At 39.2% G+C, this 22,500-nt stretch overlaps 1 protein-coding gene across 1 annotated transcript in view; it reads left to right on the forward strand.

Moving 5' to 3' along the window:
- Window positions 1-3,607: 3,607 nt before the first annotated feature.
- Window positions 3,608-22,500, forward strand: part of LOC115229268 (ADAMTS-like protein 2) — a gene marked incomplete at both ends in the record, with an annotated part of 28,336 nt that continues 9,443 nt past the window's right edge. The window contains 5 exons of the mRNA XM_029799647.1: window positions 3,608-3,688; window positions 9,047-9,099; window positions 17,006-17,078; window positions 19,543-19,645; window positions 20,747-20,904. Coding sequence (XP_029655507.1) covers window positions 3,608-3,688; window positions 9,047-9,099; window positions 17,006-17,078; window positions 19,543-19,645; window positions 20,747-20,904 — 468 coding nt within the window. The remainder of the gene's footprint in view (window positions 3,689-9,046; window positions 9,100-17,005; window positions 17,079-19,542; window positions 19,646-20,746; window positions 20,905-22,500) is intronic.

A 22,500-nucleotide genomic window follows, 5' to 3' on the forward strand; every position in this document is an offset into this window, starting at 1 on the left:
ATGGAAACGATTAAGTACATGTAAGTCTTGTTAAAGACTTAAAGTGCAATTTCAAGATAAAGATAATATATTAAGACTTGAAGTGCAATTATAAGATAAAGTTAATAATCATACATCAACATATGAGAAAATAACCTGTTTTCCTCTGTGTATATACATACACACAAACACGTATACACATCTTATCTTATTTGTACCTTCAATAGTAGAGAGAATCGTAGGGTCTCTGATATGGTATACGTCGCCCCTATAAGCATTTTAACCCTGGTAGAGATCATTCTCTCCATATTTGGAAACTTCAGATTTTCGAAGCTCCTTCTTTCTCATCAAGAGAGAGAGAAAGAGAGAAAGAGAGGGAGTGAGGGAGAGGAGGGAGGGAGGGAGGGGGAAAGAAAGATATAATAAGGAATTTGTAAAGAGATTAAAATAATCTACTTTAGCAATGTATGGATTCCGAAAAGATGAAAGGCAAAGTTCATCTCGGCTAAACTTGAATTCAGTGCAGAGAGAGAGGAGAGAGAGAGAGAGAGAGAAGAGAGAGAGAGAGAGAGAGAGGAGAGAGAGAGAGAGAGAGGGAACGAATACCTGAGACATTCTGACGAATCACGCTTCTGTATGTTCTCGTTTGTTCCTAATTATTTGAGATCTTCCCTTGCTGGAAGGAGCTGGTTTCTAACAAAGATACAAAACTTCGTCGTCAGAATGTAGATAACAAAACAATAACAAAAAAATTGTAATCTTAAACTTGAGTAAAGTCACACATATTTTTACTATTCCACTTACAAAGAATATTTGTAATGTGTGAATAAGTCGGTTGATTTTCTTTTCCTGAGAACTTTAGCTTAACCAAATTGTTACCACGTATATAAGCATGTATGTGTGTGTATGTATGTATATATATATATACATATATATGTACATATATATATATATATGTATATATATACACACACACAGATATATGTATATATATATGTATATGTCTGTATACTTTCATGCATACATACATAAACACAAGTATATATATATATATATACACACACATACACACATAATGCGTCTATATATCTATGTTGTTATATATGTATTAGTGTAACTGTGTATGTACCTATATGTCTATGAATATCCCTTCCCACTCTCTGTCCGTCTCTCTTTCTACACGCATACACATATATGCATACACGTATAAACACACACACATACAACCACGCACCATCAGATATAATTGTAAGGCGATAAGAAACTCTCAAGCGAAGAAGCCCCCTCCCCACACACAGCGACTAGTTTCACAGTTCCGGTCCTCGGGCAACTGTTGATTTCGAACGTTGCAGTCTCTTTAGAGAAATGGCGAGAATTAAAAAGACAAATTTCAAATTTCTACTAAATACATACATATATACATGCATATATGTATACATACATGCATGCATGCATACATACATGCATACATACATGCATACATACATATATGCATACATGAATGCATCCGTAGATACATGCATGCTTGCATGTATACATACTAACATAAATACATATATGCATACATACATATATACATACATGTATACATATATATGTGCATACATAGTACATGATACCTGCATACTTATATACACACACAAACATACATATACACACACAAACATACCTACATACATACACACATACATACATACATACATACATACATACATACATGTATACATACATACTTACATATATACATGCATACGTACATATGTTCATACATACGTACGTACATATGTACATACATGCATGCTTATATACACACAAACGTACATGCATGTATACATACTAACATAGCTGTATATATGCATATATATATATATATATATATATATATATACATATATACATGCATACATATATACATACATGCATACATACATACGTACATACACACATAGATACATACATGAATACATATATACACCCATACATGCATGCATACATACATACTTACATACACATATACATGTATGTATACATGTATAGTGCATCCATCCACGAATCCATCAATTCACCCACCCACCCATCCATCCCTCCATCCATCAATCCATCAATCCATCCATCCATACATACATCCATCCATGCATACATGCATACATACCTACATTCATACATACATACGTACGTACGTACATGCACACGCATACATACGCAAGCGTACACATACACAACGTCGTTTTGAAGAAGTTAATTGAATAGCGTAACAGATCGAACGAACGAACGAACGGAAGAGATTGCTGAATAAATAGCAAAGAATCATTATGAATTATAAAAAAAACATATATAAAAAAAGACAATCAATAAAGTAATCAATGATAAAAGTTAAAAAAAAGGAAAAAAAAAAGAACTATAAATAAATAATAGATAAATAAAATTAAGTGTAAAGCGTTTATCTCTGAAGGGGTTTACAGAGATAAAAAAATATTGAGGACGAAAATCTGTTTTCTTTTCCTTTTCGTAGAATAATTCCATAAAGGTACATTGAACCTTCACTTAAAGCAGTTCTTGTCTATAAAAAAACCAAAATCCCCCCAAAACTAATGTTGAATAAGTAAAGGCGCAGGCGTGGCTGTGTGGTATGAAGTTTGCTTCCCAACCACAAGGCTTCCGGGTTCAGTACCACTGCGTGATACCTCGAGACAAGAGTTTTCTAGTTTAGCTTCGGGTCGACCAAAAAAACACACACCAACATCGGTTGTCAAGCGATGGTGGTGCTGGAACAAACACAGAAACAAACACACACACACACACACACACATAAGCACGACGAGTTTCTTTCAGTTTCCGTCTACGAAATCCATTCACAAGGCTTTGGTCGGCCCAAGGCTACAGTAGATGGCATTTGTCCAAGGTACCATGGAGTGGAGCTAACCTGGAACCATGTCTTTGGGAAGCAAGTTTCTTACCACATAGCCTCTTCTGCGCCTATATATATATATATATTATATATATATATATAATATATATATATATATATATATATGTTTATATATATATATATATATATATAGATATATATATATATATATATATATATATATGTTTATATATATCTATATCTATCTATATATATATATATAGATATATATATATATATAATATATATATATGTTTATATATATATCTATATCTATCTATATATATATATATATATATATATATATATATATATATATCTATGAATATTTAAGAAGGTGAATGAATTATCCTAGTATGGATAATTCGGTTAACCGATACCTGGGTACCAAATTCACGTCAGAAAACACGGTTGAAGCTATATGCTAAGGGCAGGGATCCCGTGTTCTCGTGTGTAAATTTGTGTGTTTTTTTAACTATGAATATATATATATATATATATATATATATTATATATATATATATATAATACAGGGGTTTGCTGAAAAGTTCCTAGTTTGAAAGGTATCGCAAAATGCCTGATTTGGAGGCCCAACCCTCCGAGTTCTTTTACAGGGTTTAGAAAATCTCACGGACTGGTTCATTAAGTTTGTGAATCTGAGAGGGGAATTTTTGAACAAAATCATAATTAAACCTTCCCTTTTTTTTGTACGTCACATAGGTGAAAGGTAAAACTGATCTTGGTGGAATTGGAACGCACAACGTAAAGAATCGACATAAAACCAGTTCTTTTGTCGAATACGTGAGCGATTTTCGCAATCCACTTCTTTTCTGATATATTTTTGTGTTGTAAAAGTCTAAATCCCGGGACCTTTAGTAACGGTATTTAACGTTCTTGGTTCAAATCCTACCCCGTACTGGATGGTTATTTTTTTTTATTCGTCAGGTGTGAACGCTGACGTAACCAGCACCGACAAGCATGGAGGGTAAATCGGTCGACCACATTTCTTTCCAACATATATGAGGCTTGGTGCCAATGTAAAAAAAAAAAAAAATTATCTCCCCGAGTGTTATACGAACCTATATTTTACAGGACAACGTATGTGTGTATGGGGACGTGTTTATTATTAGAGAAGAGATATAGATTCAAGACTGGGGGAGAGTTTGGTGAACCGAACGAACTTGGAGTTCACAGTTCTAAACACAACATCAATCGTACCGAATTCACATCAACTTCCCACTAACTCGCCGTGTGATATTCTACTCTACAGATGTTGGGGGTTATCGCTCATCATGTTTAATCTCTTACACATTAATCAGTCGGAATTTTCGTTTCGCTTCCCAAAGAACAGATGCTGTTTGAAAATTCAATTTTGGTTGACTCGGAATTCTTCACTTTGGCCTCGAAAATTCTTTGACCTCTACAAAACTGCTAAATCTTAATTAAAAGTGTAACGTGTACACCTTAACATAGATAAATAACATTTATCTATTTGTCAGGTTGGTGGTTGGGGAGGTGACTGGAGCAGTATGCTGACGCAATGAGTGTTTGATTTCTTTTACTATAAGTTCCATATGGAGGCGCAATGGCCCAGTGGTTAAGGCAGCGGACTAGCGGTCGGAGGATCGCGGTTTCGATTCCCAGACCGGGCGTTGTGTGTGTTTATTGAACGAAAACACCTAAAGCTTCACGAGGCTCCGGCAGGGGGTGGTGGCGACCCCTGCTGTACTCTTTCACCCCAACTGTCTCTCACTCTTTCTTCCTGTTTTTTGGGTAGCGCTGTGATGGACTGGCGTCCCGTCCAGCTGGGGAGGAACATAAACGCCACAGAAACCGGGCCCATGGCTAGGCGCATAAGTAAAAAAAAGTTCTATATATCACTGTGCTGGGTTCAAATCTATATAAAACCAAAGTTGTCTTTATTCTTTTTTTTCGTCTGTAAATGTGCGAGAGCTTCTTTATAATAAATATCAACACCAGAGCTGTTTCTATCGATTTTAGCCTGGAAGTTACAAAGAAAATAAATGTATTCATAACAAGTAAAATAAATGTCTTCATACCATGTAAAAAGCGATGTGTTTATGGCAAAGGCAACATACATTCGATGGCTTATTCACCTTGATACAAATAGGTGTCATGATTATGTAACTCTCACTGGATCAAGAGTGTTGTGTAACTAACGAATGTTTCGTTCGCTCTTTCGAATGTATTTATATACCTTAAGTGTAAAAGGTATGATAGGAAGACGCTGAAATACTGATTTCACATTTTGGCAAAAGGCCAGCAATTTGAGGGAAGGGGGAAAGTTGATTACATCGACCCTAGTGCTCAAATGGTTCTTATTTTATCGGTGGAGGCGCAATGGCCCAGTGATTAGGGCAGCAGACTCGCGGTCATAGGATCGCGGTTTCGATTCCCAGACCGGGCGTTGTGAGTGTTTATTGAGCGAAAACACCTAAAAGCTCCACGAGGCTCCGGCAGGGGATGGTGGTGATCCCTGCTGTACTCTTTCACCACAACTTTCTCTCACTCTTACTTCCTGTTTCTCTTGTACCTGTATTTCAAAGGGCCGACCTTGTCACTCTCTGTGTCACGCTGAATATCCCCGAGAACTACGTTAAGGGTGCTCAGCCACTTACACGTTAATTTCACGAGCAGGCTGTTCCGTTGATTCGGATCAACCGGAACCCTCATCGTCGTAACCGACGGAGTGCTTCCAAACAATTTTATCGATCCCAAAAAGGAAAAAAAGGCAAAGTCAACCTCATCGGAATTTGAACTCAGAACGTAAAGACGGACGAAATGTTGCTACCATATTTCTCGGCGCGGTAACGATTCTTCCAGCTCACTGCCTTAAGATGTTGAAATATTAAACATCAGACAAGAACCCTTGGTTATCTCCTCTTTGGTTTGCCATTGGTACTTTAGAATCTCTTTTTTTTTCCTGATTATATACCGCACTAAAGTGTCTCCTATCATATGATGTCGGGTAACTTAAGAAGTATGCTTTCGCCAACAATGCGTACTATCAGGAAATATGGCGTATATACAATAATTATGATTCGACTTTTATCAAATCTCTAGGTGCTTATACAAAATGATGGAATGAACGCTAATTTTCCACATCCACTAAAAAAATTATTTTCTTAAAATAAAATTAAACAAAACAAAATTTCTCATTTGTATATTTGAAATATATAAGCGTCATTATTTTCCTAAATGTTATCACTATAATCACAATCTGCTCTTTTGTGAATTTATCTCCGCAAAATTGCATTTAAAAAGAATAAGACGAATGTGTAATTTTTTCAGAAAATTAGACGTTCATCTTAGTCTTATGTTAATTCTCTCTACATTTTCCTCCGTCACTCTTTATACAAAGCATGTGGAAGCACTCCGTCGGTTACGACGACGAGGGTTCCGGTTGATCCGAATCAACGGAACAGCCTGCTCGTGAAATTAACGTGTAAGTGGCTGAGCACTCCACAGACACGTGTACCCTTAACGTATTGGTACTTATTTTATCGATACCATGATGATGAAAGGCAAAGTCGACTTCGGCGGAATTTGAACTCAGAACTTAAAAACGGGCGAAATGCCGTTAATAATTTTACCCGGTGTGCTAACGATTCTTCCAGCTCGTCGCCTTTTTGATAGCAATAATAATCGTCGTGGCACTCCGTCGGTTACGACGACGAGGGTTCCAGTTGATCCGAATCAACGGAACAGCCTGCTCGTGAAATTAACGTGTAAGTGGCTGAGCACTCCACAGACACGTGTACCCTTAACGTATTGGTACTTATTTTATCGATACCATGATGATGAAAGGCAAAGTCGACTTCGGCGGAATTTGAACTCAGAACTTAAAAACGGGCGAAATGCCGTTAATCATTTTACCCGGTGTGCTAACGATTCTTCCAGCTCGTCGCCTTTTTGATAGCAATAATAATCGTCGTGGCACTCCGTCGGTTACGACGACGAGGGTTCCAGTTGATCCGAATCAACGGAACAGCCTGCTCGTGAAATTAACGTGTAAGTGGCTGAGCACTCCACAGACACGTGTACCCTTAACGTATTGGTACTTATTTTATCGATACCATGATGATGAAAGGCAAAGTCGACTTCGGCGGAATTTGAACTCAGAACTTAAAAACGGGCGAAATGCCGTTAATAATTTTACCCGGTGTGCTAACGATTCTTCCAGCTCGTCGCCTTTTTGATAGCAATAATAATCGTCGTGGCACTCCGTCGGTTACGACGACGAGGGTTCCAGTTGATCCGAATCAACGGAACAGCCTGCTCGTGAAATTAACGTGTAAGTGGCTGAGCACTCCACAGACACGTGTACCCTTAACGTATTGGTACTTATTTTATCGATACCATGATGATGAAAGGCAAAGTCGACTTCGGCGGAATTTGAACTCAGAACTTAAAAACGGGCGAAATGCCGTTAATCATTTTACCCGGTGTGCTAACGATTCTTCCAGCTCGTCGCCTTTTTGATAGCAATAATAATCGTCGTGGCACTCCGTCGGTTACGACGACGAGGGTTCCAGTTGATCCGAATCAACGGAACAGCCTGCTCGTGAAATTAACGTGTAAGTGGCTGAGCACTCCACAGACACGTGTACCCTTAACGTATTGGTACTTATTTTATCGATACCATGATGATGAAAGGCAAAGTCGACTTCGGCGGAATTTGAACTCAGAACTTAAAAACGGGCGAAATGCCGTTAATAATTTTACCCGGTTGTGCTAACGATTCTTCCAGCTCGTCGCCTTTTTGATAGCAATAATAATCGTCGTGGCACTCCGTCGGTTACGACGACGAGGGTTCCAGTTGATCCGAATCAACGGAACAGCCTGCTCGTGAAATTAACGTGTAAGTGGCTGAGCACTCCACAGACACGTGTACCCTTAACGTATTGGTACTTATTTTATCGATACCATGATGATGAAGGCAAAGTCGACTTCGGCGGAATTTGAACTCAGAACTTAAAAACGGGCGAAATGCCGTTAATCATTTTACCCGGTGTGCTAACGATTCTTCCAGCTCGTCGCCTTTTTGATAGCAATAATAATCGTCGTGGCACTCCGTCGGTTACGACGACGAGGGTTCCAGTTGATCCGAATCAACGGAACAGCCTGCTCGTGAAATTAACGTGTAAGTGGCTGAGCACTCCACAGACACGTGTACCCTTAACGTATTGGTACTTATTTTATCGATACCATGATGATGAAGGGCAAAGTCGACTTCGGCGGAATTTGAACTCAGAACTTAAAAACGGGCGAAATGCCGTTAATAATTTTACCCGGTGTGCTAACGATTCTTCCAGCTCGTCGCCTTTTTGATAGCAATAATAATCGTCGTAGCACTCCGTCGGTTACGACGACGAGGGTTCCAGTTGATCCGAATCAACGGAACAGCCTGCTCGTGAAATTAACGTGTAAGTGGCTGAGCACTCCACAGACACGTGTATCCTTAACGTAGTTCTCGGGGATATTCAGCGTGACACAGAGAGTGACAAGGCCGGCCCTTTGAAATACAGGTACAACAGAAACAGGAAGTAAGAGTGAGAGAAAGTTGTGGTGAAAGAGTACAGCAGGGATCACCACCATCTCTGCCGGAGCCTCGTGGAGCTTTTAGGTAGCAAAGCGTGACAGGAGAAAGGAAGGAATGAAGGAAGGAAGGAAGGACGGAACCAACCAACCAGCATTTATTATCGTTATCTTCTAATGTTTCAGTCATTCGAATGCGGCCATGCTGGGGGACCGCCTAGACGGGTTTAGTCGAATAAATCAACCCGAGTACTTACGCTTTTAAAGCCAGTATTTAATCTGTCGGAGTCTTTTGCCGAACCGCTAAGTTACGGACAATATTGTTGCTGTTGTTGATATTGTTGTTACCGTTATTGTTGCGGTTACTAAGGCGTCGAGCTGGCAGCATCGTTAGCACACATGGCAGAATGCTGAGCGGTATTTCGTCTGCCTCTATGTTCTGAGCTCAAATTCCGCCGGGGTCAACTTTTCCTTTTATCATTTCGGGGTCGTTAGAATGGGTACCGGGGTCGATAGATTCGACTTGTCCCCCTCCCTAAATTGCTGGTCTTGTGCCAAAATTTAAACCCATTAATATTGGTGTTGTTGTTGTGTTTTTAGCCCCAAACCTTAACAGAACGACCCTATACTCATATGAATTCCAGCTGTTATTTGTAAGGGTCTTTAGGATTACATTATCTAATATGTTCTTATCCCCGTTTTAAAGGACGCCATCGAACGGCTGTGTGGTAAGAAGTTTGTTTCCCAGCCACATGGTCCCGAGTTCAGTCCCATTGCGTGGCACCTTGGGCAAGTGGCTTCTACTAGAGCTTCAAGCTAACCTAAGCCTTGTGAGTGGATTTGGCAGACGGAAAGTGAAAGAAGCCCGTCGTATATATGTATGTATATATATATATGCGTCTCACACACACATACACACACGCACACGTACACACTCACACATACATACACATTATCTTTCCTATTCATCGAGTTGTTACCAACCTTCCTTTCTCCGCTCTTTTGTCTTTAAAAACTAGCCCCCGTTATCCAAAACTTCCGGCCTTTCAGCATGTTTACTTCGTAAAAACCAGTCGCGTTTTTTTCCCTCCGTTCGCCCACCTCGGGATCTTTCTTTCTTCCTTCTCTTATGTTTCCGACGAAGAGCTCCGCTCGAAACGTCATACCCTCCTTCTTCCCTCTTTCCTGAGCGCCTAATAATAATACTTTAATTGTTCCACGTGTTGTTGTTTTTTCTGTTTTCCCGTTTGGATTAACCTATATATATATATATATATATATATATATATATATATATATACACATGCACACACGCACATGCACACACGCACATGCACACACGCACATACACACACGCACATGCACACACACACAGAGTCTTACATACCACATGTACATAAACACATAGACGCGCACACGCAACTGGTACTTAATTTGTCGATCCCGAAATGATAAATTTAGCGAGCTGGCAGAGTCGTTAGCACGTTGGGAAAAAAAATCCTCAGCAGCATTTCGTCCGTCTTCACGTTCTGAGTTCAAATTCCGCCTGGGTCAGTTTTAACTTTTACGCATTTGGGGTTGAAAAAACAAGTACTACTTGAGCACTGAGGTCGATATAATCGATTTAGCCCCTCTTCCCAAATTGCTGGGCTTGTATCAAAATTTAAAACCAATGTATAACTGGTATTTATTATATTGCAGCTAACTCTCACCACACGCTATTGATAAAAGCCAACATCTACCCCAACATAGCCAGACACCAAAGAATGTTTTGTTCAACTTTCTGCCAATCTTGTCAGCAGTCACAATTTTTTTGATTTAATATCAAGAAAGTTAATTTCAGCAAAAAAAAACTTTATTTCCGGCAATTTCAATTAGTTATATTTTATTTTTATAAGTGAGGTGATTAATTTACAGAGAAATTGCGACTAATTAAAGAAATTTTGTTGAGCTGCAGATTTTAGATTATTAGTAATATTGTTTTTATTATTGTTATTATTATTATTAATATTATTGTTATTATTATTATTATTATTATTATTGTTTTTATTATTGTTATTATTATTATTATTATTATTATTATTATTATTATTATTATTATTGTTATTATTATTATTATTATTATTATTATTATTATTATTATTGTTATTATTATTAATATTATTGTTATTATTATTCATATTATTGTTATTATCGTCATCACCATCGTCGTCGTCGTCGTCGCCATCATCATCATCATCATCCTCATTAATATCATCATCATCATTGTTATTGAGTGAGAGAGCAGTGCATGCCATCAAAGTGACACTGGGGTACAAATATAAAATGCCCGGTGTATCCATCATGATTACCCGACTCATAAGGGTACGCTAGGCACATGCATCACAATCATATGGGCGTGGCATGGTGATCTCATATGAAGATAAACATCGCATGACTTTGCAGCTGGGACCTAGTTAGAATTTTTCTTCAGGTTGAGTAGCCCATCCCGCTCAAAAGGTTTCTAAAAAACTGTTACTCAGAGTTTCACGTTCCCGTTCGCCGGACAGTTTTGTTAAAATCTAATCTATGAGTAGCAGTTTTTGTGATATTTCTGCTGCTTTTCAATAAAGCATATTACTCACCTGTGGTATTTGAGTACTCTTTTTTCCACCTTGTATCACATTTACGTGCTTACTCCGGTATATATATATATATATATATATATAAATATGTTCATTCCCACTGCGTGGCACCTTGTGCCAGTGTCTTCTACTATAGCCTCGGGCCGACCAAAGCCTTGTGAGTGGATTTGGTAGACGGAAACTGAAAGAAGCCCGTCGTATATATGTATATATATATATATATATATATATATTATATATATATATATATATATATATATATATATATATATACATATGCCGTGTGTAAATGTGTGTCTGTGTTTGTCCCCCTAGCATTGCTTGACAACCGATGCTGGTGTGTTTATATCCCCGTTACCTAGTGGTTCGGCAAAAGAGACCGATAGAATAAGTACTGGGCTTACAAAAGAATAAGTCTCGGGGTCGATTTGCTCGATTAAAGGTGGTGCTCCAGCATGGCCGCAGTCAAATGACTGAAACAAGTAAAAAAATATATATAGTTATATTATATTCGCCCTGTGCTATCCAGTAGTAATATTATAGGTACTTTGAGATTTGCGTTTGGGTTTCTGTAACATGTGAGTGAATAATTGAACAAGTTGGAGTTACCAAGAAGGAATGCGGTTGGACAATTGTTTCTATGCAACGCAATACTCCAGGCTTGCAGGTAGTTAGTTATGTAAACGAATTCCTGCATTATGAGATCTAGTTGTGTTTCCTCAGGCGATAATGAAATTTTGTCTCCGTAGGTTCAAATTCTCTGCTTCAAGAGCATCCTATCTGTCTGTCGTTGTCTGGAGTTAGTAGTAGCCACTGAGTGTATCAAGTGATGTGTTGTTACTGAAGGTCCGTTGGAAAAGGAGGAAACACAACTAGATCTCATAATGCCAGGAAACAGGTACATAACCAAATACCTGCAAGTCTGGACAACTTCATTGCGTAGAAACAATTGTAGTGCAAATAAATGTCCAACTGTACGCCTTCTTGGTGACTCCAGCTTATTCAATTTTATATATTTTATATATATATATATATCACCGTGATCACCGTGACCGACCAGGCTACCAGATGTTGTTACATATCGCTAGTCACAATGCTCTTCGCATTGTTTTAGCCTTCAAATGACGCCACCCCGCTGGCTAAGCGAGCAGGCCAACAGAAGAAAGAATGAAAGAAAGTTGTGGCGAAAGAGTACAGCAGGGATCGCCCCCCCCCTGCCGGAGCCTCGTGGAGCTTTAGGTGTTTTCGCTCAATAAACACTGACAACGCCTGGTCTGGAAATCAAAACCGCGATCCTACGATGCGAGTCCGCTGCCCTAACCACTGGGCCATTGCGCCTCCATATATATATATATATATATATATATATATTATATATATATATATATATACTGTATGTGTGGTATGTGTGTATCCTTCTATTTGCGCTTGCTCCCCACCTCCACTTGACAACTGGTGGTTGGTTTGTTTACGTCCCTGAAATCCAGTGGCTCGGCAAAAGTGATCGATAGAGTAAGTACTCGCCTTAGAAAAAAACAAATATCGGGGTAAATTCATTTGACTAAAAACCCTTTCGAGGTGATGCCCCAGTATGGCTGTGGTTAATGACCCAAGCAGGTAAAAGATAAAACACACACACACACACACACACACACACACACACACCACACATACGCATTAAATATACGCGTGTACGACTGATTGTTATGTCTGTGTTCTGAACGGTAGTTTTATTAATGGCATTTCACAACGGCAAATTAATTGTGTTAATTGAATTTCAGAACGTATCTGTAAAGTCATAAATCTCGCTGAGGAATTCAGAGTTTTATGCAACCCCGCCACAAAAAACAACCCCCGCCAAAAAAAAAATCAAAAACAAAAAAAAACCCAAAGAACAAAAGAACAAAAGAGAACTGTCTAATTTGTATTCCCTGGGAAAACGGAAACCGCATAATTTTAAGGGTTTCTTCCTCCAAAGAAACGTTTTAAATCTGCGACAATTTCTTACGTCAGGACTAAATGGAAATTTCCATCCAACTGCAACGTTTTGTTTAGTTCACCGGATAGTATTATTATTATTATTATTATTATTATTATTATTAATAATAATAATAATAATAATAATAATAATAATAATAATAATAATAATAATCATTATTATTATTAATAATAGAAAGCCACAAAAGAGTCGGCTTGCTGGCAGGATGGAGTTAGTATTAGTTATTAGGAAGACAATGGACATTTTTTTTCCTTGTATATTTATTAACAATGCCAGTCAAATCGCCCAGTTTACTCTACAGTAATTCCAGCAAATTAAATGGTAAATATGATGAAAGCGTACAAGAGTAATTGCTATGTCAGAGATAAAAGGTTTCGCTTAATTCTATTATGAATTCCCTTTCACTGAAAGGAGTAGGTCGATTTTAGATATTAAAATAAATAGAAACGAAAATAAAAGAAAGCAAAAGAAAATTATATAACTGCTTAAAAATTGTTGAGTAATTATGGCGACAGTCGATTCATTGGTTTCCGAAGAACAAAATTGCAGATTTCAAATATAGCTGCTTGATTAATAATAATAATAATAATAATAATAATAATAATAATAATAATAATAATAATAATAATAATAATAATAATAATAATAATGATGATGATGATGATGATGATGATGATAATAATGATAATAATAATAATAATGATGATAATAATAATAATGATAATAATAATAATAATAATGATAATGATAATGATAATGATGATGATGATGATGATGATGATGATGATAATAGGAAAAGATCAATATGAGAGCTATAGAAAAAATAGTAGAGTACCAAGACCTTGTCGCTGAATTACAGGGACTATGGAAAGAGCGGGTAAAATGTATCCCTATAGATATAGGTGCATTGGGAACTATCCTTAAAGATCTGAACAGATAGAGAGAGGAAATGGTATAAAACCCAGTTTAGTACAGCACCAGAGACAAGCGTTATTAGGGACAGGTAGGATACTTAGGAGGGTTCTTGGCTTCTAAGGTTACTTGTTGTAACCCGATGTTAGGATTTTTTCTTTTCCAACAGTCTCATCTGTTGTGTGTATATGAATAATGTGGAGGCGCAATGGCCCAGTGGTTAGGGCAGCGGACTCGCGGTCATAGGATCGCGGTTTCGATTCCCCGACCGGGCGTTGTGAGTGTTTATTGAGCGAAAACACCTAAAGCTCCACGACGCTCCGGCAGGGGATGGTGGTGATCCCTGCTGTACTCTTTCACCACAACTTTCTCTCACTCTTACTTCCTGTTTCTCTTGTACCTGTATTTCAAAGGGCCGCCCTTGTCACTCTCTGTGTCACGCTGAATATCCCCGAGAACTACGTTAAGGGTACACGTGTCTGTGGAGTGCTCAGCCACTTACACGTTAATTTCACGAGCAGGCTGTTCCGTTGATTCGGATCAACCGGAACCCTCGTCGTCGTAACCGACGGAGTGCTTCCACATATGAATAATAATAATAAAAACGAGCACACACCTCAGTAACAGGGATGTGCCAGATAATTGACTTTACAATCCCAAATGATGAGAAAGCAATAGGAGAGGTATAAAGAAAATAGTAAAGTACCAGGACCTAGCTATGGAAAGTTCGGGTAAAATGCATCCCTGTTGTTATAGATGCATTAGGAACTCTTCCCCAAAGATTTGGAGAGATACATAGAGTAAATGGGCATAAAACCTAATTAGGTGCAGTTCCAGAAAACAGTGTTATTAGGGGCAGGTAGGGATACTTAGGGAAGTTCCTGGTAGCCAAGGTTACTTGTTGTAGCCTGATGTTAGGAATTTTTCGTTTGCAGCAGTTTAATCTGTTGTGTGTATATGAAATAACAATAACGAGGTCGGATGTTGAGATGGAGGAAAGATAATTTATAAGAAAGCAGGATGTATAATATAAGCAGAGCAGCTGTGGAATTTTGTAAATTATGTATGTATGTATGTATGTATGTATGTATGTATGTATGTATGTATGTATTAATGTATGTATGTATGTATGTAGTATGTATGTATGTATGTATGTATGTATGTATGTATGTATGTATGTATGTAATGTATTATGTATGTATGTATGTATGTATGTATGTATGTAGATGTATGTAGTATGTATGTATGTATGTATGTATGTATGTATGTATGTATGTTACGAATGTATGTATGTATGTATGTATGTACGAATGTATGTATGTATGTTAGTATGTATGTATGTATGTATATGGCATGTATGTATGTATGTATGTATGTATATATATATATTATATATATATATATATAATTTATAATATATATATATATATATATATATACACATACATATATGAAAGGTAGAAAGAAGGAAAGAGAAAATGAGGAAGAGATTAAACATGTAGATACTGAACGCGTATATATTACATTGTGATGAAACTCAGGCACACACACAGACGCACATTAACACACACACACACACACACACACCCACACACACACACACTCACTGACGCACACACACTGACATACACGCATTAAAATGTAATGGTGACGTAAAAGCTTCGCCTTTAGTTGGCTGCGTCGTTAGAATATCGAGCAAATTGCTTCACTATGTCTATTCCGACTCCCTGCGCGTTGAGTTCAAATGCTCAACGCGCAGGTCAGCTTTGTCCTTTTACCCTTTCAGGTCGCCGAGGCCGACTTTGCTACCTTTTTCTTTACTACCCACAAGGGGCCAAACACAGAGGGAACAAACAAGGACAGACAAACAGATTAAGTCGATTACATCGAACCTCATTACTCAACTGGTACTTAATTTATCGACCCCGGAATGATGAAATCTCTAAATCCACTCTACAGAAACTTATTTGTTAGACGCAGATGAAAATCTACAACCAAGATCAGCAATACCTATTTCTTTATTGCCCACAAGGGGCTAAACACAGAGGGGACGAACAAGGACAGACAAACGGATTAAGTCGATTACATCGAACCTCACTACTCAACTGCCACTTAATCTATCGACCCCGGAAGGATGAAATCTCTAAATCCACTCTACAGAAACTTATTTGTTAGACGCAGAGGAAAATCTACAACCAAGATCAGCAATACCTATTTTTTTACTACCCACAAGGGGCTAAACACAGAGGGGACGAACAAGGACAGACAAACGGATTAAGTCGATTACATCGAACCTCAGTACTCAACTGGTACTTAATTTATCGACCCCGGAAGGATGAAATCTCTAAATCCACTCTACAGAAACTTATTTGTTAGACGCAGATGAAAATCTACAACCAAGATCAGCAATACCCTTTCTTTACTACCCACAAGGGGCTAAACATAGAGGGGATGAACAAGGACAGACAAACGGATTAAGTCGATTACATCGACCCCAGTGCGTAACTGGTACTTAATTTATCGACCCCGAAATGATGAAAGGTAAAGTCGACCTCGGCGGAATCTGAACTCAGAACATAACGGCAAACGAAATACCGCTAAGCATTTCGCCCGGCGTGCTAACGCTTCTGCCAGCTCGCCGCCTTTCCACTGTTTAATATTATATATGCAGTGGAGGCGCAATGGCACAGTAGTTTATTGAGCGAAAACACCTGAAGCTCCACGAGGATCTGGCAGGGGGGTAAGGGTGGCGAACTCTGCTGTACTCTTTCACAACATCTTTCTCTCACTCCTTCTTCCTGTTTCTCTTGTACCTGTATTTCAAAGGGCCAGCCTTGTCGCACTCTGTGTCACCCCTCTGTACACACAAACACACACACACACACACACACACACACACACAGATACTCACACACACACAAACACAAATACACTGACACAAATACACACGCATATACATATTTATCCCCATGCAAATACATGTTTATCTGTATTAATGAGATCCCTATTAAATTTCTTTTGCAGACGAACCAAAGTTCCCGTGGATGGTATCAAATGTCACGGCCAGACACACCATTACATCACTTGTAATAACCAGGTTAGTGAATCACATTCTGTAGCAGACACACAGACACATTTTTAGGGTAGGCTGTTGTCGATGTGTCGCGTTTTATTGACCTAACCCCACTTACTAAAACGAAGGGAAATACATTTTATCCAACAACCCAATCAGTTTAGCCAATAAAGAGCCGTTCTTCATAGCGACACATTTTGCTATAAATTTGAATTCAAAATCTCCTGAACTAACTGTCCCTACCTCCATGGCAGAACCACTCAGGCATGTACGAAGCAAGGGCTAAGCAGAAAGGGTTTCGTAATATACTGGTTTAAAAGTAGAGATATCAAGAAAGAGGGAATAGCCAATAGCAAAAGAGGAAGCCATAGCAATTATTACTCTTTACTTGTTTCAGTCATTTGACTGCGGCCATGCTGGAGCACCGCCTTTAGTCGAGCAAATCGACCCCGGGACTTATTCTTTGTAAGCCCAGTACTTATTCTATCGGTCTGTTTGCCGAACCGCTAAGTAACGGGGACGTAAACACACCAGCATCGGTTGTCAAGCAATGCTAGGGGGACAAACACAAACGCACAAACATATACACACACACACATATATATTTATACATATACATATATACAACAGGCTTCTTTCAGTTTCCGTCTACCAAATCCACTCACAAGACAATGGTCGGCCCGGGGCTATAGCAGAAGACACTTGCCCAAGATGCCACGCAGTGGGATTGAACTCGGAACCATGTGGTTGGTTAGCAAGCTACTTACCACACAGCCACTCCTGCGCCTATACTTAACTATTTGGTACAATCCCCACCCCCAAATAACCATCGACTCATCGGAAACGGTTATACATGAAGACAGACACGAGAGTACACCAAGAAATCGCTCATATCCTTAGAAAGATACCTTCTAAGGGTTTTAAGTTAAGGTCTGAGAAATAACTAAAATAAATAAATAAATAAAAGAAAGAAACGAACATTTTCTATCTCTACAAATAAATATTGGTTTCAAATTTTGGCACAAGAACAGTAATTTTGAGGGAGGAGATAGGACGATCACGGGTACTTTTATCGCTACCGAAAGGGAAAGAGGACCTCGGTGGAATTTGAACATCGAACGTAATGACGGATATATGCTACTAACCAACTAACCATTTTCCTTGCTTTGCTACCGATTCTGCTCTTAACCACTATGCCCACGGGCATATGGTGTAGTGGTTAAGAGCGCGGGCTACTAATCCCAAGATTCCGAGTTCGATTCCAGGCTGTGACCTGAATAATAATGATAATAATAATAATAATAATAATAATAATAATAATAATAAATAAGAAATAATAATAATAATAATAATAACAACATCGAAAAAATACCTTAGGAATGGAGAACCCAGGTTCGAAATTTCCCCCAAACACCTGATGAAGGCTGGAGGGTATATCAGCCGAAACGTTGTGTTAACAACAAACAAGACGAGGACAAATATTCGTCAAATGTAAATAATGTAAATAATGTATATTTATATTGATAGCAATAATTTACTTTAATTTTGAGGGGAGGGGACCAAGTCGATTACATCGACCTAGTAATTAGCGGGTACTTTATTTTATCGGCACTGAAAGGAAACAAAACGGTAAATCCGAACTCTGCGGAATTTGAATCCAAAAAAGTAAATTGCCGGATTAAGTAATGTCACACTATTTTTCCGACGCTGTAACAATTCTCTCAGCTCACATTCCTCGTTCGATTAACTGGCACTTCGTCGGTTCCAGTGACGAGAATTCCATTTGATCCGATCAACGGAACACCCTTCTCGTGGATTTAACGTGCAAGTGGCTGAGTACTCCGCAGTCACACATAGCCTTAACGTAGTTCTCAGGGAGATTCAGCGTGACACAGAGTGTGGCAAGGCTGGCCCTTTTGAATTACAGGTAGTACGCTTTTTCGCCAGCTGATTGGAATGGTCCAACGTGTAGTAAAGTCTCTCGCTCAAGGACTTTACAACGTACGCTTGGAATCGAACTCACGCCCCTCACCCTCATTCGAATAAATAAAACTACATTTTAACTTTAAATGCAGATTTCTTCGAGAAAGGTCTGTAAGGGTTTCGAGTGGCGTTGATTCCTTATTCATGTACAAGACCGATTCCGCCAATCATACCCCGGTTTAAACAAATATTGAACTTGGACAAACTCCAAGAAAACAACTTGGTAATATTTCGATTTCTTAAGGCGGCGAGCTGGCAGAAGCGTTATCACGCCGGGCGAAATGCGTAGCCGTATTTCGTCTGCCGTTACGTTCTGGGTTCAAATTCCGCCGAGGTCGACTTTGTCTTTCATCCTTTCGGGGTCGATAAATTAAGTACCAGTTACGCACTGGGGTCGATATAATCGACTAAATCCGTTTGTCTGTCCTTCTTTGTCCTCTCTGTGTTTAGCTTCTTGTGGGTAGTAAAAAAATTAATATTTTGATTTTTTTCCCCTTCACAACAGGCATGCCCGAGCGGATCACGTGACTTTCGAGAACTTCAGTGTGCCTTTTTCAATGGTCAAAGATACGCAGGTCTGAAACGGAAATGGAAGCCAGTCCGATCAGGTACAAATCATAAGCAGTAACGGTGTGAGTATATACACCGAGGTGTGGTGTAAGTGTGATAATGAAGTGTGTGTGCGTGTGTGTGTGTGTGCGTGTGTGTCTGTGTGCGTGTGTGTGTGTGTGTGTGTGTGCATGCGCATGAGTGAATGTATGCGGGGATGTGTGTGTGTATATATATATATCTATATGTATGTGTGTGTGTGTATATATATATATATAATCTAGGGTTATCAGTGAGTCCAGTAGGCAGTCGGTGTAATTCCGAGGCCGGGTCCATGAGGCAGAGGTGTTTGTCAGTAGTAATAGCAACGGTGGCAGCAGCAACAGTGGAGGCGCAATGGCCCAGTGGTTAGGGCAGCGGACTCGCGGTCGTAAGAACGCGGTTTCGATTCCCAGACCGGACATTGTGAGTGTTTATTGAGCAAAAGCACTTAAGTTCCACGAAGCTCCGGCGGGGAGCGGGGGTGAACCCCGCCGTACTCTTTCACCACAACTTTCTCTCACTCTTTCTTCCTTCTTCTGCCACAAAGCAGAAGAACCATGGTGTAACCCATTATGGTGTGGTAAACTTTCAGACCCTAGTCTAGATTGCGAATCCTCTGTACCCCAGGATGGTTCAGCTCTCCACCCGTTAAAAAGCCACCGTTTATGGAATGAGGATAACAACGTAGCTTTCGCACCCGTGCAACCGCCAGTCTATCATGTGTGGAGCCACACGCATTCTTAGGCTCGAATTAGAGATTATTCTTTGTGGCTAATGGCTTGAGTCCTGACTCGAAGAAGAAGAAGAAGAAGAAGAAGTAGAAGAAGAAGAAGAAGCAACAACAGCAGCAGTAGCACCAGCATTAACAACGTGGTTACACTCACAGGTGCTATACTAATTCTGCTTGTGAAATACGTTAAGGGTACATATATCTGTGGAATACTCGGCCACATTAATTCAATAAACAGATGTATGTGTGTATGTGCATATGTGCGTGGTTATGTATGTGTGTGCATGTGTGTGTGTATGTGTGTGTGTTTGCGTGTATGGGGATTGTTAATTTCAACTGAACATCATTCCTTTGCTAACCTCATTTCACTTTCTCTGCCATATTCCAGTGAGTCGAAGTCCTCTTTGGAACGTTTCCTCCGTCAACCCTTGCGTTCTTGCCTGTGCTCCAGAGAAGATGAGTTGGTTGGTGGTCATGTTCACCCGCGTCGTAGTTGATGGAACCAGTTGCGCACCCAGTAGCGTCTGTGTGGCCGGCAAATGTGTTGTAAGTAGAACTGTTGGCTAGAAATTATATCCATAATATTGGTTTCAAATTTTGGCACAAGGCCAGTAATTTTGGGGGAGGGAGCTAGTCAGTTACATTGGCCCAGTGGTCTACTGGTATTTATTGTATCGACCCGAAGAGGTTAAAGGTAAAGTCGACCTTCGCGGGATTTGAACTCATGTCGTTAGAACAGGAAATGCCGCTAATCATTTTCTCTGTTTTACTAACAATTCTGCCAGCTCTCCGCCTTAACAAGGGTCTCAAATTTTGGCACAAGGTCAGCAACTAAGCTAAGCGAGCAGGCCAACAGAAGAAATTTCCCCAAGACACCTGATGAAGGCTGGAGGGTATACCAGCCGAAACAGTGTGCTAACAACAAACAAGATGAGGACAAATATCCGTCAAATGTAAATAATGTAAATAAAGTACATGATTCCTCATCTCTTAAATATAGAACTGAGTGACCGACCAGTCCATCAGATGTAGTTACACATCGCTGGTCACAATGCGTTCGCATGGTTTTAGCCTTCGAATGACGCCACCCCACTGGCTAAGCGAGCAGGCCAACAGAAGAAGGAGTGGGAGAAAGAGTGGTGAAAGAGTACAGCAGGGATCACCACCCCCTGCCGGAGCCTCGTGGAGCTTTTAGGTGTTTTCGCTCAATAAACACTCACAACGCCCGGTCTGGGAATCGAAACCGCGATCCTACGACCGCGAGTCCGCTGCCCTAAGCATTAGGCCATTGCGCCTCCACACACACACACACACACACACACACACACACACATATATATAGATATGTGTGTGTGTGTATGTGTGTGTGTGTTGTGTGTGTGTGTGTATATACGTATATATGTATGTGTGTGCAACATATAAGCAATGTAAAAGCATATGGCTTAGGGGTTAAGGCATTTGTCTCACGGTTGTAATGACGTCAGTTCGTTTCGCGGCAAGACGTTTTATTTCACGTTGCTCGCATCCACTCAGCTGGCAAAAATAAGTAACACCCGTATTTTAAAAACGGGACAGCCTTGTCACATCCTGTGTCTCACTGAATCATTAAGAGTACGCATGTCAGTTTGAGTGCTCGACCGCATGCACGCGAATTTCACGAGCAGGCTGTTCCGTTAAGTGGATCAACTGGAACACTCGTCGTTGCAACCGACGCAGTGCTCGTATACACCATTGAATATACACGTTAACTTGTCTGGTATTTTGATGTATTTCAACGAAAGACTCTGATTTATGACGACATAAATTTTCCATTGAAATTATTAATGATTTAGGACTAAATTTAGTATGGAAGCCAGTGATTGTTATAATTGGATTTCTTGTGTGTTAGATAATTCATTTGGTTATTCAATAAGGGTTTTAAATATGAGAAACTGAAAAACTATAACTTAGAAGGTATGTCTACTTTGATTATAGACTTATAAAGTATGTATATTCAGTATATTAACAGACTTACGAAGCTTATAATATTTTATTATATTATTATGGATTTTACTGACTATGTATTTAGAATTATATATATATATATATATATATATATATATAATATAATATATATATTATATATATATATCTATTATATAT

Source organism: Octopus sinensis, unplaced genomic scaffold, assembly GCF_006345805.1.
Source record: "Octopus sinensis unplaced genomic scaffold, ASM634580v1 Contig12252, whole genome shotgun sequence".
NCBI classification, from domain to species: Eukaryota; Metazoa; Mollusca; class Cephalopoda; order Octopoda; family Octopodidae; genus Octopus; species Octopus sinensis.